The sequence below is a fragment of the Tubulanus polymorphus genome, chromosome 2, assembly GCF_964204645.1.
Source record: "Tubulanus polymorphus chromosome 2, tnTubPoly1.2, whole genome shotgun sequence".
In the NCBI taxonomy this organism is placed as follows: Eukaryota; Metazoa; Nemertea; class Palaeonemertea; order Tubulaniformes; family Tubulanidae; genus Tubulanus; species Tubulanus polymorphus.
In genome coordinates this window covers 7,620,648-7,638,107 of record NC_134026.1, presented here as the reverse complement: position 1 = coordinate 7,638,107, position 17,460 = coordinate 7,620,648, and the positions used below count along the sequence as shown (strand labels likewise).

Below are 17,460 nucleotides of genomic sequence, written 5' to 3'. Positions count from 1 at the left end.
TTGTGATCGACAGTACAACCATTGAGTCAATGGTTGTACTGTCGATCACAAATACATATATTCCGAAGTCGATACTTTGAATATCAGAACTGAAGGTCAAATTCTCTTCGTTTGACCTTGGGAGGAATATTCCTCCCGCAGTCAATTTTCACAATAGCGGTCCTCTTAATTGGTGATGATCAAATGAACGTGCGGCTCATATTTCTATTGTGTGCCTATCCGGTGTAACGCGCGACACGCTTACATAATCTTATCTGTAAATGTGAAGACCTCGGGGGCATTATGTTCTCTAAAGCCCGACATGATCCCACATTCGGGACTGTGAATGGGTTGATTTTACGGCTGAGTCGACATGTTTCAACAATTTTTAACTGTTCATTTTTGAATATTTGAAGACTTATGAACTAAAAATTACTTAAATTTTTGATACATTTTGAGAAAGTCACAAAACATTTGAGACTGCGTTTGACAGCAATATCTCAAGTACATTTTGTTGCTGCCACTGCCACGGTGACGGGTCCTTATCTGGACTGCGGATGGGGAATTCCTGAGTTGATCTTCGCTCGCCACAGCAACACTGCCAAGTCCTCACACTAGGTCTTGATTCTAGCTATGAGGAATGTTTCTGTTGATTCACCGAGCACATTAATTCCCTGATGTTCAACTGTATATTTACGCACGATGTTCTGTATATACTCCCGGGTATCATCTGCTAATTCAGTGATGTCAGTTTGCGCTACAAACGACAGCATATCGTCCGACATCTTCCGGATGAATTTATCGAATTCACTAATACACGGGCGGACTGGTTTCAGGGCTAATTGAATGGCTGTACCCGTTCTCGAGGACTCATGACATATAATACGTGTTTTTGTCTTCTTGATAATACCACAGATGTCATATTGGACAATTTTTGTGTGCGGTGACGTCTCGTGTGCCATGACCGGTGTTGTGTTCGATGTGTCCGTTGTCGTGTCCGGTGACGTGTCCGGTGCCGTGTTCGGTGCCGTGAGCGGTGATGTGCACGATATCGACTGCGGTCTTGATTCATCGTCACACAAGACACTGGATTTAGACAAAATATTCGCTACTTCATCCCGTATTAGAACCATTGCTTGAGAATTATTATCGTAAGCGATGAAAGCCATTCCGTCGCAATGTGCCAGTTGGTACAAGGCAGTTTCCAAAACGAATCCAGGATCATCAAAATAGTAGAGAACATGTGAAAATAATAACAAATCGTAGAAATTATTCGGCAGAAATGATCGACTTTCTTCTGAGTTGAAGTGTCGGTTGTGTATGGTGAAAGAGAAGTCAAACTTACTGGCCAGTAAACCCATCCGTTCTTTCAGTTCAATCAACATATGAGTGTTTGGTTCTACACAATCTAACTGATCAATTCTAATATCACTCTGGGCTGTAAACAGTGCGTCTTCAATCAGATGTCCACGAGCGGGACCTATTGCCAGTATTCTCAATCCACGGGAGTCTTCTGCGGCACGGCATTCTTTGTAACAGCGACGGAACGCTTCAGCCAAAATCAAATTAGTTTTGTCACCGACCATAGCATTGAAAGCATTGAACGCGTTACTGTACTTTTCATCATCCATACTGACGACTGTGTACTGTATGATTTGATTAAAACATTCTGTATGAGTACCGGTTGATATACAATAAACGTATATACCTACTCTGTGACCTAAAAATGGCAATTCTTATAATGCAAATGATATGTGCATTTGAAACCGGTTCAATCATAGTGCAGTATGCTTAAAAATTGAATTCCGTGAAAAACTTAAATCGCAGCCTAATAGTCATCTTAGTAATTTCGGGACCATTCTGAGTCCGTGCTGTAAAGATTATTGATTAATTAAAGCTATTAAAAGAATAATCAAAACATATAAGTGTTTTTACATGATACAATGTACAAATAGATCGTAAACTAAACATATGAGTTGAAGCAAGGAAAACTGTAAATTAATTCCGTACATTATATAGGAGTTGCAAGATTCCGGTGAAAATATAACAGCTTAAGATTTGGAGTTAATCACCAAAGCCTGTCTTTATTTTGAAAGAGGCGAATCTCTGTAACTCTCTCTGCCAGCTAAGATTTATTGTTAAGAACGAATAGAAAATCAATTCTCAGAAATCTAACACAATTTACTCATATTTTGTGAAAGTTAATTATTGTGTAAAATATAAATTTCAATAAATGAAATGTCAATTTTTTGTACAAGAATTCATTTTCAAATATTGAATATGTTTTAGTAAAACATTTGAACAGGTTGTAAAGTATCTATCAGTTCTATACACGGAAAACAAAGGTCACAATAGAATCCGTGATAATAGTGTCATGAATAGCGTCATTGCCTTTACAGACTTTTTACATAAAGCCAGTTCAATTTGCAACCACGTAAACACACAGGTTTATACTGCGACAATTTGTGACGCTATAACCCAGATTCCTGATCCGTACACTTCCATCTGGTTTAAAGTGACATTTTTTATATAAACCAGATTCTCGATCCGTACAACCGAATCTACATGGTTTATAGTAACAATTTTTGTCGTTATAAATTGTCCCGATTGCACACTATTTAACACAGATTAAATTCAAAATAAATCTATGCAACCTGATATACAAATGCGAGTAACGATTCAAGCGCGGAACAATATTGATCCATTGTGTTATTTGCTTTGAATCTTGACTTTTTAGATTAAGGTCGATCAAACTCGATGATTTATTTTTGCCAATAATTTCATGTGATTATTCGTAATCAGTAAATTGAACTAAATCTATATTTAGATGTATACATACGACGTGCTCATTTGAGACAATGGTCTAATAAGATATGTATGAGCATAGTTTGTTGTTGTGGTTGTGTTTTGAATAAGGAACGGATATTATTATTCCGAAGGGATATTTAGAACTATGATGACAGAAGAGAAAAACGAATCAAATGTTGCTATTTTGTATGAAGATCATCCTGAGTATCGACCCACTAAAAGGTTTGTTAGTTGATTTTCACTTTAAAACTTGGAATTGCGAAAAATGTCCAAAAGGAAATTATTGAGCAGTTCAGGCATCGGTGATATTGCGGTAATAGTGGATGGAAGTGTAAATATTGCAAATGCGAGTGAAACTGTTACAAGCATTATTGTTGTACGTTTCGATTTTGTAGTTTTCTGATCAGACGAAAACATTTGGCTCAAGTCCACTATAGCATTAAATAGTTCCAGCAGAGACTTATCACATTGGACTGGTATTTGGAATTAATCCGCCAATATTGGAGTGATTGAATCTTACGACATTACGCCATAGGGACGTGCGAACATACCGACATACCGACGAACCGACAAACCGACGAACCGACAAACCGACAAACCGACATACCGACAAACCGACGAACCGACATACCGACAAACCGACGAACCGACAAACCAACGAACCGACAAAAAGATAAATCCGTGCGTGGATTACCCTTATATAAAGTGGCTGGGATCGAGGGGCTGCGTGTATGCGTGGATTACCCTTATACAAAGTGGCTGGGATCGAGGTGCTGTGTGTGTCCGTGATTACCCTTATATAAAGTGGCTGGGATCGAGGGGCTGGGTATGTACCTGGATTACCGCCGATTACCCTCATATAAAGTGGCTAGGATCGAGGGGCTGGGTATATGCGTGGATTACCCGCCGATTTCCCTCATATAAAGTGGCTATATATCGAGGGGCTGAGTGGTTGCGTGGATTACCCTTATATAATGTGGCTGGGATCGAGGGGCTGTGTGGTGCGTGGATTACCCTTATGTGGCTGTGATCGACGGACAGGGTTTTTCCGTGGATTACCCGTGGCTGGATCGAGGGAATACGAGTTTGTCGGTTTAGCGGTATGTCGGTTTGTCCGTTCGTCGGTTTGTCGGTATGTCGGTTTGTCGGTTCGTCAACTATTCCACGCTATAATGGACTTGAACCGAACATTTTTGAACCCCTGAATAATTGAATTGTTATAACAGAATTTGATGTTACGATGGAATTTAACGGTAGACAGCCATTATTGTAAAAAATGTTACTTGGTCAATCAAAAACTGATTGGAAAAATGTAAAGACACAGTTGGAAGAAGAGTGAGAACCAGAAATGTACTTGAGATCAATCAACAGATAAAACATCCATAAAACTGGTCAGCAAAATGTACCGACAAAGTAGGTGTGAGATATAGAACCAGTGCAGTCACTATTTATTATCAATATGGCAAATCTAGCAACTCTCGGTGTACATATCAAACGATATGTGAACGGGAAGAGCACAACTGCCGCACGTTCTAGAGATATTGCTACTATTAACTACGATATATTACAGTTTACAAGCGCCATTACTAATTCATAGATTTGCCAACTGATAAGTGAATTCATGATGAATATGGGACCATCTTTAACGTGGAAAACTGGTGCAGAACGTAAAATCAATGAGAGACAAAATGATAAGATTGTTTATAGCCTAAGATAAACTCCGGAATCTGCGACTTATCATTATCAAGAAAGTAGCTGAATTTTCGAAGGCTCCTAAAAAGAACCAAAGAGGCAGAATGACCAGTGACAAAGTCACAGGTAGATTGCAGTTCTGTTCTCCAGAGACATGATAATCATGTTACTAAGATAAGCTCGACCATTTTGAATCCGAGTAGAATTCATCAAAATCGAATGAGAGTGTAGTGACTGTCTGAGAGTGTACTGATAGTCTGAGGGTGTACTGACTGTCTGAGAGTGTACTGACTATCTGAGAGTATACTGACTGTTTGAGAAAATTCCGGAACTGACCATGTCGTCTCGCGTATTGGAAAATTTATTCAACTTTAATACAGTTAACAATTAAGTATTATATAATAAGTCTTTATTACAACTACAATTCATTTGTAAGATTTATTGTTAACAGCGAGAGAAAATCAATTCTCAGAAATCTAATACAATTTTCTCAGATTCGTGAATATTAATTGTGTAGAACGAAAATGCAACTGAATTAAATATCAATTCGTTAAGCACAAGAATTCATTGAAATACCTTAAACTATGTGGTGAATGTCTACATATATCTATTAATGGGACGAGAAACTCGTGAATATTTCTGCATGAAGATTTCAAGTTTGATTGACTTAAACGTCAACCCTTTTCGAATCTACGTTCTCGTTTTTTCCCTAAACTGTGAAATTTCTGGTGGAAAATAACCTTTATATGGGAACAAGAACAGCCCACGGAAATCTTTGCTAATGTGATTAGAAACCCCAGTAATTAGAGAATGATAGTGGGCATTATTTAAGTGAATCATCGCCACACCTACGTTCGAATGATCAAAATAGTTCAAAATAGTTCCATCGTGCCGATTGCCGATTGTCGACTTCTGAAAATTACTTTACGTGCCTCTTTCTATCGATCTGCGCGTATTAATACTTTTCTCAGTGAAAATGTTGGAACCAACCCGCAGATCTACTTTTACCTGATCTGGAGTTGAGCCATCTTTACTTACTACCGTTCATGTCTAGTGGTAACCATGCTCAGCTGACATCCTGGACGCTTGAGGTTCGTTTTAGCCTCGGGTATACGTACGTACGCCCTAGCTAGCACTAGGATTAGTTCAGGTTATAGTTTTTGGCAATTTTTTGGCCCAGTGGAGCCCGGTTTTCTGGGTAGAATAACTGTCTTTCTAAACGCGCAAATATAAATGGTTGAACAATTGTCTGCAGTCGTTATTTTCGATTTATTTGAAATAATGCAGGTACGTTGGTAATCGACTTTGAACGCAGCTGTTAAACTGGTATAGTATAGACAATGAGTGAAGATCACCCGCGCACAGACATACACGTGTCTCTACATCGAAAAATGCCTATATTAATACAATTCTGTATCGCAGAGAAGAAGACTTCATCGGTCAACACAATACTCTTATCTGAGACAGTGATTCGGTATTCCTAAAGATGATGTACTAACACGAACTCCGAAGACGATGACCATATCAGGAAACTATTATGATATCAGGATGAAATTCTAGCGCAAGGGAACATTTACGAATCTTTTTGTGTTTATTTTGCAAGGATTTAGGTTATCTTTACAACACATACTCAAGGATGTTGTTACCTATATGGTTAGGCAAGGATGTTGTTACCTATATGGTTAGGCCTATGCTGATCAGAAACTATGTAAGGAACGAGCTTTGGAGTTTCTACAATAAGGACGTAACATTAATAAACATTTCTGTGGTCTTTAGGATTTAAGCCCTCGATGAATTAGGAAGAGACGGCACTGACAATATGTATTCGTTGTATCGTAACATATCCATTTTGTAGACGATTAGACTTTACAACACACGTGTTACAGATTATTTAGTTATATAACGTGTTTTTACGTAAACGATATGAAAATAACACGTCAATCAAACTCTTACGATTTCCTCATCGACAGTGAAGATGACACTGGAAACGATGACGAAGAAGAAACTGGGAAGGTTAATGACACTACAAACGAGGAGTTTGAATCACTATTCGTAAAAAGAGAAGGCAGAAGGTAAAATGACGAAAATATGGATTGGTTTTGTTAGAAATGTGACGAAAGTTGAACACAATGAATACACTTACGTATGGAGAACAGTACCCCGCTAGTCACGTGACTATTCTCCTGGGGACGGTTGCATAGACATGGCTTAGGCTTAAGACCAGTCTAAGACCAACTTTGTTCTATAGCCAATCTAACAATTTAAGACCAGCCTTAACATTTAAAACCACTTTTGGACTTAAGTTACGACTGTGCAACTGGCCACTGGTAATTTCCACTAAGTCTTAGTTTGAAAAGAATTATACAAATCCATAGCGGAATTACCGCCCACTCAAGAGTCGAGGATGGATAATGAATTTTAAAGCCACTTCATACGTACAAATCTAAAAGCGATGTATTGGAATCATAGAGATCATCGTCAGGTGTTTTTTAATCAGAAAACGTATTTGTGGTTGTTCAGTGTCAATGTTACAGTCTGACGCGAATTCATATTTATCAGCCACTATATTTACTACAGCTCTATAGATATTTGCAAGCGGTGTGTATTTATTTATACAGGTGCGCGCTGCTTCTAAATTATACATTTTATTAATATCTGGTTGTGACGATTTAAACCTTACCGTGAGGGTATGCACAGGGTTTAGACGCTGGTGTCACTATTGAGTTCGCAAGAGCTTTTTCATTGGTTTATCCGCGCAAGGTCCAGTTAGTTTAGGTTAACCTTGTATTAGGTTAACTGATATTGCATATATGCGATGGTCCATCACATATATGCAGAATCAGTTGTCTTTTGATGTTGGTCCAGTTCCACAATTAGAATTTGACTTAAGAAATTAAAAACGCGGGAAATGAACTGATTTAACTATAGAGTCAAACTAAACCGGCATCTGTGAAACTGGGTCGAAGGATTTAGGTAGTGAAACTGTAAAAAAGTAATTGATGTCATCATTCAAGGTGACCACCTCAAGAGGAAGTCATATATAGATAGACTGTTGAGAATAGCGGTTGTTTCGAGGCGGTTTAAACATCACATTCTATACAGGTAGACAGAACCCTGATCGGGATGGGGGAATAACGTGCACGCGCGGGTAAATTAGGACGTGTCCAATCAGATATAATCACCTGATGTTACGTGGAATATTAGAATTGACATTAAAGTAACAGATGCGATTGATTGGTTCATGCAGGTTCCTCTTCCTCTCCCCCCCTTGACCGCGCGCTGATAGGATTTTTAGTTTAGTTCGCTGTCATTGAAGTGGTGGAATAAGTCGTGATGGTTCTCGGTAGGATTAGAAGACGCGCCAATAAACAGGAGGATGAACTCAGTTGTATAATTGTACAAGAACAATTCGTTGATATAAAGCAAAGTCGGTATGTGTGAACAAAACATTTTTTCAATCTCAGAAGTATTTTTTTTAAACTGAAACCGTTGATGAAACACTTAAGTGCACTTCAACCTCAACCGGTTAATAAACATGTCGTAAAGTTAATATAAAATCCCTGCATGGTGAAGAACGAAATATTATTGAGCTAGTTGTTAATTCAACGTTCCGACTTTATCCCACTATAGTCATCTCCCAGGACAGCTGAATTCCTAATGATGACTTAGGATAAAGATGCTTTCAGACTGGGCCTTGATTTCAACTCAACTCAAGTTGCGATTAATTCTTAAAGTGCGTAATTGAACTTGTTTTTGGGTCATATCTGGTCGTTAGTACGCCTAGGGAAATTTTACGGATTCTAACAAGTCAAACCTGATTTGTTTCTATTTTCACTATTTTGCTGTGTAGAATATTTTCGGGGTTGTGTATTTTGTCAGTGACAGTATGGATATAGCTACGTTTTGAGGCACGTCTCATTGACCTCGATAATCGAACCCTTTTGCCGTGTAATTTGTAGTTTGTTCTGTGATATGAAAATGATACCGGACATTTTATCCGTTTGAAACGAAAGATTAGCTGGATATAAATTAGGTAGCAATCGATAATCAATAATTGGGGATTATTAGATTGTCGGGTGATAGGTATAAGGCTGATGGAGTTTCTTGTTATGGACGATTCATGTCAGCCTCTCATAAACTATGACTACGAACAAAATGGTAAGAATGAAATCAATGATTATGGAACGCTTCAAATAAGTAAAACGAACCCTAATTCAGGAGTTTGTCTTCCTGCAACTATAAATTGAAAACTGGATCCATAGTTTTAGTTCTGAACCTTTTAAAAGGCATTTGGAAAATGACACATATTTAATAGATTCTGATCAGTCTTCGTGGCCTGTGCGTGCTAAGGACCACTGCTGTCACTGATGTTTGATCCAAGGGTAGGACACCAAGATAAGAGTAGTTTTAACTAAATCCCATTGAATCTTTTTTATCGGAGAGGGGGCGGTCGCTCAAAAGTTAGTTAGGAATTAAGTAGTGAATAGAAATAACAGTGATGTGACATTTCAATCATGGATGGTATTTGACTATCAGGTAACTCGTGCCAACTTTTGAGCAACTGCCGCCCCAGATCTTTTGTCTAGGATAGAGAAATAATTCTAGTTGGTTGAAAATCGATTAACAAATCGATCGAGATATCCAGCTGGTGCCCGGATATGTATTCACTACAGGGGAATGCACGTCACATGTGTGATTTATAGGGACACAGAATTAATACGACATTAGGCCTAGATACCAGTGATTAGAAATGAATGCATATTGAAAAAAAAGATTTAAAACTGCTGTAATTATGTGTATATTATACCGGTTAAGCTGCTCAGGATAGAGTTTGGTTCAGTGAATGAAAGGGATTTACTATGGATAAAGCTGTACAAGTAGATTTTGAATACCATCAAACATCAATGAATGGTGACACTATAATACGGATACCCGAATTAGGATTAAGATGTGTATCTAATACGGGATATCAGATTGCACGGATTGTAAGGCGGACTTGTTGTTGGATAAAACGTGATATATGTAAATGTCGTCTGTGGTCGTTTTTTACAGCGAAGCAACTCCAACTCCGGGATGAGCAATGTTTAAACACACGGTATGTGCCATCTCTATTAACCACAAGGAGGTGCTGTAACTCGATAGCCACTAGCAACGCTGGGGTCGAGTATCATCCGTCATGGAGCACTTTGGCTCAAGCGTTTGCCACCCGGCGGGGAATGACGGTGGAGTTCTAGAATTGATAGGACAAGCAGCTATTGCTTCCATAAGTTGTTGCTACAACTCGCTTGGCTCCGTATATTTTAATGCTAAGGGATCATTCATTTATTACATTAGGGGAAGGGGAGGGGTCAGTGCAATTGCGTACTGCAATGCTTAATGTATACGAAATATTGGCCCATTCTACGTACAGAGGGGGAGGGGGGTTGAAAAATTCAAATTTTATGCGTACGTAAGAAATAAATGATCCCTAATGCATTTACATTTGCATTAGAGCTTATTTTACCTTATTAGATCTCATCTCACGGAAAGAACCTCGTGAACAACAATATTTGTCAACCTCGATATGCTCACTCATTACTATTATTCAATCAATACCCAATACGTATATAGGTCTGTATTATTGAATTGTTAATTGTATGTAAATATTATACGCTATGTTTATAAGAATAAATTATCATAATTTGTATAGAACTGATCCTGGTGTTTTAAACAATGCTTCAAAGTAACACTCACAACCATGTTTACTCAAGAACGCGGGAGCTGTTCTGGGATTGCTCCCGCTCCACGCTCCCCGTTTCCTCGTGCTACGTATTTACTTTTTTCAATGAAGTATGTGCACTCGTTACCGCGGCTGTATTTATAACCAGCCAGGTGTTTGCAGGTGCTTTACTGACTGCTGTTATGAAATCAATAATCATGAATGCTAACTAACGTACAGTCAAACTGATTTTAATTTCATGTTGTTAGTGATTGTGTTTCTGTTTTAGATGCTCGTGTAAGAAACTAGCGGGAGTGTTCATCGTGTTCTGTATAGGTGTCGCTATAATCACCGGACTACTGTTCAGCCTTGCGCCGAAACCTCCCCTTCCGTTTGGTCCTCCCCGTGATCCAACAAAATGTGACGGCGTCCAGAAAACCTATAGTAAAGCGACTGTAGTAACTGATGCGTCCTACTGTTCTGTTATAGGAACGTAAGTAGTTCGTATATCTAACGCTAGGTGGTAATAGATATAATGCAATAGTTGATGTACATAATAGTATATATAGTATTGTAAATATTTTGTTACGTTTTCATTCTCTAAATTTTAATCACTTCAGTGTTGTTTTGTAAATATTTGTATATACATGTGTAATAGTTTTCCTCCATATACCATGGAAATGGTTGGAGTGTAAATAAATCGTAATCGTAATCGTAATCAGCCGCGTGATATTACGTCACAGCGCGTCCTAATGGCCACACATGTATTTGCTAACTGAAGTCAAATGTTACAGTCAAATTCGAATTCAAATTCAAAACTACTTTATTATACCGTAATGTTTACAGCCCATGTTATCGGTTAACACAAAAGTTAAGAACAAGACATTAGAACGTTCAAATTGTAGTGCCAAAGTGTGCGGCCATAATGACGCATCTAAAGAACACTAATTGACGTCGGCAACGAGATTTCGATTCAGTCCCATGGTGTCGGGTTTCGTAAATAAAGGGTTAATGTTCTCTCTCTATCTATTCAACGTATAGAGATATGCTACGTAAGAATGGTTCAGCTATTGACGCAGCTATAACGACAGCTCTGTGTTTAGGAGTAGCTAATTCACACAGTACTGGTATAGGAGGTGGGTTCTTCATGAACTTCTATGACCGGTAAGTATTGTATTAACTAATCAAGACTCGGCATCTCAACCTAGATTAAAATTGTTCTACCCTACACTCTGTCAGATCAAATGACCCAAAGTCAGTAAAATCCAGAGTGATAGAACCTGTAAGTGTTGAGGGATCGACCCAGATATTGTAAATCTATTCATAATTTCATTCTAGCGCCACCAAGAAGTTACATACACTCGATGCCCGAGAGACGGCGCCACTAGCGGCAACCGAAGATATGTTCGTAGGGAAGCCAGAGGAAGCACGTGAAGGTCATTCAAAACCCCTTAACATCAGATTAACATAGATTTTTTCGAAAAATATCCGGAACTAGCTGCAAGTTTGGTAAATTCCACCCGTTAAGATTACGTACCTTCCAAATTTCAGGCGGCAAATCATTAGGCGTGCCCGGACAGGTGGCTGGGTATTGGGCAGCTCATCAAGCATTCGGCCGGTTATCGTGGGAAGATCTATTTCAACCGACAATTGAACTGTGTGAGGACGGGATACCAATGACGCCCGGAACCCACCTAGCGGCAAAAGCGAGATTTGGAGCCATTATGAATAATACATATCTCAAGTATGTGGCGCCATCTTTAGGAAACCATACAACCAATACTCATATCGAAACTTATTAGAACATTTTGTTGTTGAATTTTAGGGCCATCTACGTCAACCCGGCCACCGACGACATTTATGAAGTTGGCGAAAAAATCAAGAGGCCAATTCTAGCGAAAACATTAAAACTAATCGCGCTAGAGGGCGCTGACACATACTATAACGGTTCACTAGCTGAGGATATCATCAAAGATCTTAAAGAATATTGTAAGGACGACTTAAACGTGTCATAACTCCCTTATAATGTCACCAATTTCTATAGTAGCATCTTTTCAATAGCTAATAAGTTGATATCATCTCCGACTTGATGACGTCATTAGGGGATTCCTGTAAGCAGCCATGTTAGTGATGTTTTCTATTATTTATTTTCTAATTCAGCGTCGATCGTCACTAAAGAAGATTTAAGTCAATACCGTGTAAAATGGCGTCAACCAACGTCGATTAAACTGAACAGTGGTTTGACAGTGCACTCACTACCCCCTCCATCGTCGGGTGGACTCGTCGGGTATATACTTAGCATTCTAGACGGTAAGCACCCCAGAAACCAGGGGGCGAACTCGTCAGGAAGTTAGCGTAATCGGTAATGCTATTTTTCTAGCGCAGATTATATTCCCATATATGCCTGTCTCATTCACCAGGGTGCGTTCTGTCAACGATAGAAGTAAATGATGGGTATATAATATACCCTACTCGAGGTGAGTTATGCGTTCACTAATGTTGCACGAATGTTTTATTTCGAACCAGGGTATAATTATAAACCTCGTAAACTGGATGAAGAACAGGCGACGCTGTTTTTCCATAGATTCATTGAAGCGATGAAGTTTGGATACGCGGCAAGGGCAGAACTCGGTGACGAAGATTTCGTAGATGTAAAAAAGGTAACAAATAATCATCCTGTAATTGAGCTATTTAGTGTATGAAGCATACAAAATATACAAAAAGATAAATTTCCAAAAAAGAATAACTACAAAATTTCGTTTCCATAGAAAAATAATTTGTTTTTACTTATCATTTGCAAAATGTATGGAAAGCTATCATTATCATGATCATTTTTAGCCCACTTGGGACTTTAGACCCAGCGGGCTATTGCGTTCACTTTTCGTCCGTCGTCCGTCCGTCCGTTCGTCCTTCCGTCCGCAGACGGAATCCAGTTATTTTGGGAAGTTTTGAAGACGCTTCAAGGTAATGTTTTAATATTTGTGTTACACATGTATCTACCCTAGACACATCTTCAGCCCAAAAACTGGCCCTGTCAGAATCAAGATGACCGACTGGCAGCCATTGTTGTTCGCCAAAATCAGCACTTTTTACACATTTTTGAACTTTTTGAGGGAAATTTTGAAGACGCTTTGATCAATTACCTTGATCTTTCGGATATATGTGAATCCCCCCAGGGCCCATCAACATAACAAAAATTGGGTCGATCGGACTCAAGATGGCCGTCCTATGACCTTTTTAGTGCCCAAAAATGTTAATTTTGGCCCGAATTCTGAGTCCTGTAGCTTCCTACTGGTTTGCCATTTCTCATTACAATTTGTGATGGGTATTCTTTGGAAAGGGATGTTTTATACCTGAGACATGTATTTTTCATCAGCCAATTATGACGCAATTGGCGGCCATCTTGGTGTCACCAGTACTCATTCGTAAGTGGGAAAAAGTTTTTCCACATTATATTGATACCTAAGCATATTTTGCTACCACAATCAATTAGAAAGTTGTAGCTCATAACGTGTTCTATGATTGTGGTGAGTTTCAAGGTAATTGGATTTCGTATATGGCCACCAGGGGGCGTTGAATAATACAATATCTTAGCATTTCTTTATTATATTCATACCTATGCATATTTTGTAACCACAATCAATTGGAAAGTTGTGTAGCTCATGACATCATCTATGATTGTTGCGAGTTTTAAGGACATAAGTTTTTCTATATGGTCACCAGGGGGCGTTGAATAGTAGAATAACTTAGTATTTCCTTATTATATTGGTACCTAGGCATATTTTGTTACCATGATCAATTGCAAAGTTGTAGTTCATGACATGTTCTATGATTGCGATGAGTTTCGAGGTCATTGGGTTTTGAATATGGTCTCCAGGGGGCGTTGAATAGTAGAATAACTTAGTATTTCCATATGAAATTGGTAACGAGGCATATTTTGTTATCACAATCAATTACAAAATTGTAGCTGCTGACATGTTCTATGATTGTGGTGAGTTTCAAGGTCATTGGTTTTTGTAAATGGTCACCAGGGGGCGTTGAATGTTGAAATTGTTAGATTGTTGAGCATTTGAAACCACTTCCCAAGTGGGCATGGTGTCCCTGGACCCCTAGTTGTTTTTGCCGTCAACTTCTGATCTAATTTAACGATTATCTTATACCATAGTAATATTAGAGTAAATAATCTTATTCCCTGGATTTATTACTATTACAGATGTTTCTTGACCCTTTTTGCTGAAAGCGTTATATATTACCCTACTTCACTTACATTCTCTGTGAAATCATAACGATCACAATGAGATCAAGTAGAAAAAAATATTCCCACTGTATTTTGGTGAATCAACGTTACAAATCCACTGTCTTGAATATCGCGAATATGGCCGCATTGGATGGTCCACAACTATGTGGACTACGACCTGGGCAAATTAATTCAGTAAAGGTTTATTGCTTTCAAGTAACGGAATGTATTGCAGAAAACCCGTTATCGCTGCTTTATGGCATGTATCATTATCATCATTATTGAGCAACCATATCAGTGAAATGATACGTTTATATTACAGATATTGGATGAGATATCATCTCCACAATACGCGGCGTCGCGCAGAGAAATGATCAGTGACAATAGAACATACGATCCGTCCTACTACGGCAATATTACAGCTAAAATAGGACAATTCGGTACCTCACATTTCTCGCTGGTCGCTCCTAACGGGGACGCTGTCGCATTTACTTCAACTATCAACTTTTAGTAAGTATTTAAATCTCGACTAGCCCCCCTTCGAAGATTTCACCTCGGCCCCAGTTCAACAGACGGATTAACTTCTAAATATAAAAGATCTAAATTGAGTTAATGAAAAATCAAATTGATTGAAATTTAGGCTCTTTTGTGGAACAGACTTTGGACATTATCACGGGCCAGTTTTCGCCCTCTCCTACCCATGGTTATCCAATCGAAATATAAACAATTTTATCTCTACCTCCCTACACCCTACCCCCCCCCCTAAGTTTATCCTATCTAAAATCTCTTATATGATTCTGATCTATTTTCAGTTTTGGATCTAAAGTCGTTGGAAACAGAACAAATATAATATTCAACAATGAAATGGACGATTTTTCGACACCGAATCAAACGAACGGATTTGGACTGGCACCATCACCGTCGAACTTTATCCGTCCCGGAAAACGTCCCATGTCCTCCATGGCACCCGTTATTGTAACAGACAATGCTGGTGATGTAATCAATTCGATGGGCGCTTCCGGTGGCAGCAAGATCATATCAGCTGTTGCCCAGGTAACGTTGATAAAACCATACATTAATAATATAATAATAAGAGCTTGCATAGCGCATAATCCGTGTTTCCACGCTCAGTGCGCTGTCTCCACATAATGCCTTCTATACAATAAAGTTTTCAAAGCTTTTCGAAAGCAGGTCACATCTTCAATTTTCCTGATTCCGACTGGTAGACTGTTCCACAATAATGGACCTTTATGAGAAAAGGACGAATCGCCATATTTATGTCATATATTTATTTTATTATACATTGCAATAAAATTGTCGCTATCATAGAAACAAGAAGCTGTCGGGACCTGTAGAAAGTCTTTTAAAACTAATTTGAATTTGAATCTAACCGTAGAGTGGTGCCATCTGGTGTGTGCCCGTAATTAATCAAATCAAAATGTTTTATGTCCAACAGTCGTTGATTGAGAATTTATGGTTTCGTGATTCGTTGAAAGACAGTATTGATGAACCTCGATTACATCACCAATGGTTACCGAATGAGGTCGTTTACGAATCAACATTCAGCAAGGTCAGTGCCAATACTTTTCAAGGTCTTATAAGTATTGGGATATTTCTGAAGAAAATGCTCTGAAAAAGCATTTACCCATGAATTTGTTACAATACTTGCTCATCAAAAGTTCATGGTGATTCCAATAATCATAGGTAATGGACCAGTGATTCTAAGTAGGATTCATATTCCAACCTATTCAGATGTTTCACCATAACATATTTCACCAGTTACAAAGAGTTCTTTTACAACGAGTCACTAGTTCACTCTGATTTGACTCAAGTGCAAAACGGTCGAGTTCATACCAGTTAAATACACATTCACAATGCTTAAAAAATACCAGTAATATCGTTTTCTGTCGTGAACCGATCTGGAACCAACTGTACTGTGTCATTGGTCATTCTGCCTAACTTGTTCTTTTTTGAAGCATTCGAGAATTCAGCTACTTTCCTCATAATGATAAGTCGCAGATTCCGTAGTTTATCTTAAGCTAACTATCTTATCGTTTTGTCTCTCCTCAATGATTTCACGTCATGTATCATTGACGAAGCTGCATATGCACGAGTAACCCAGTATGAAATGTGAGGTACTTTAAAATACATACCGTATCATTTACTATTAGAATAAATGTTTCTTTGATTTATATTTTACAGAAAATTATAGAAAATCTAAAAGAACTGGGACATAATTTCACTCAATTAAGTGGTCGAGGCGCTGTTGTACAAGGAATAAATCGGATAGATTCTGGGATGTTAGAAGCTTACTCCGATCCGAGGAAGGGAGGCTGTCCGGATGGATTCTGAGTTTTAGAACCATGGACCCAGTTCAACAGTTCTCAGGTATAATGTGCCTCTTGAGTAGGAACATTGAAAATGAAATGATTTTAACTCTAGCTTAATGGATGTTGTCAAATGGAGCGTGACGACCTCGTAACTTTGAATTCCACTAGATGGCAAACTAGTCGAACCTGGTTGCTCATACTGCATCGGTATGCTCAGTGCTAATCCAGAGACGTTTAATCGCAATAAAACTCACAGAAAGCGCTATGTAATAAACTTCAAAAACACGACAAAAATTCTGTACAAATTGTTGTTCAAAAGAATATCCGAAAGAGCTCGTGTCAAATGTAACTGAAAACTGTGGAGCTGTGTATAGGATTGAGACCTATTCGTAAGAGTATGGATGAATATAAACGACCATGTAAAATCAGTGAGCTGCATGTTAAAAGACCGCTGCAATAATTATTTGCGTTCTGATGTGATGCTCTCCGAAAGAAGAAATTGTGAAACCATTCTGATATTTTCTAAATCTATGTAAACTCAAGGGCGAATCAATGGTGGAAAAAATTGGAAAAAAATAAATACATTGTTTTAGTCTCGTGACAACATTTTTTCAATAAAAGAAATATTTCTTATATTGAGAAAAACATTGTAACTTTGCCTTGTATGATGAAATGTGGATTATAAGATTATGGATTATATTTATTCTCAGAAGGTG

The 17,460-nt window shown here is 38.4% G+C and overlaps 3 protein-coding genes across 6 annotated transcripts in view; 1 reads left to right on the top strand and 2 right to left on the bottom strand.

Moving 5' to 3' along the window:
• LOC141899558 (uncharacterized) overlaps positions 1-1,642 on the bottom strand; it is a 1,809-nt gene extending 167 nt beyond the window's left edge. The window contains exon 1 of the mRNA XM_074785932.1: positions 76-1,642. Coding sequence (XP_074642033.1) covers positions 594-1,610 — 1,017 coding nt within the window. The 5' untranslated portion in view covers positions 1,611-1,642 and the 3' untranslated portion in view covers positions 76-593. The remainder of the gene's footprint in view (positions 1-75) is intronic.
• Positions 1-10,295, bottom strand: part of LOC141898439 (thymidine phosphorylase-like) — a 23,284-nt gene extending 12,989 nt beyond the window's left edge. Inside the window, exon 1 of the mRNA XM_074784315.1 lies at positions 10,213-10,295. The gene's annotated coding sequence lies outside the window, so the exon portion shown is untranslated. The remainder of the gene's footprint in view (positions 1-10,212) is intronic.
• Positions 2,843-17,460, top strand: LOC141898438 (scoloptoxin SSD14-like). Of its 4 annotated transcripts, XM_074784313.1 has the most exons (14): positions 2,877-3,009; positions 3,183-3,263; positions 4,014-4,200; positions 10,467-10,670; positions 11,219-11,341; positions 11,516-11,613; positions 11,729-11,921; positions 12,003-12,166; positions 12,338-12,487; positions 12,704-12,837; positions 14,737-14,924; positions 15,227-15,467; positions 15,871-15,984; positions 16,617-17,454. In XM_074784313.1, the coding sequence occupies exons 5-14, from the start codon at positions 11,223-11,225 to the stop codon at positions 16,764-16,766; spliced, it is 1,551 nt and encodes a 516-aa protein (XP_074640414.1). In that variant the 5' UTR covers positions 2,877-3,009; positions 3,183-3,263; positions 4,014-4,200; positions 10,467-10,670; positions 11,219-11,222; the 3' UTR covers positions 16,767-17,454. The 4 variants fall into 4 exon arrangements, with proteins under 4 accessions (XP_074640412.1, XP_074640414.1, XP_074640413.1 ...); XM_074784312.1 differs by having other exon boundaries at positions 3,183-4,200; XM_074784311.1 differs by lacking the exons at positions 3,183-3,263; positions 4,014-4,200 and having other exon boundaries at positions 2,843-3,009; positions 16,617-17,458.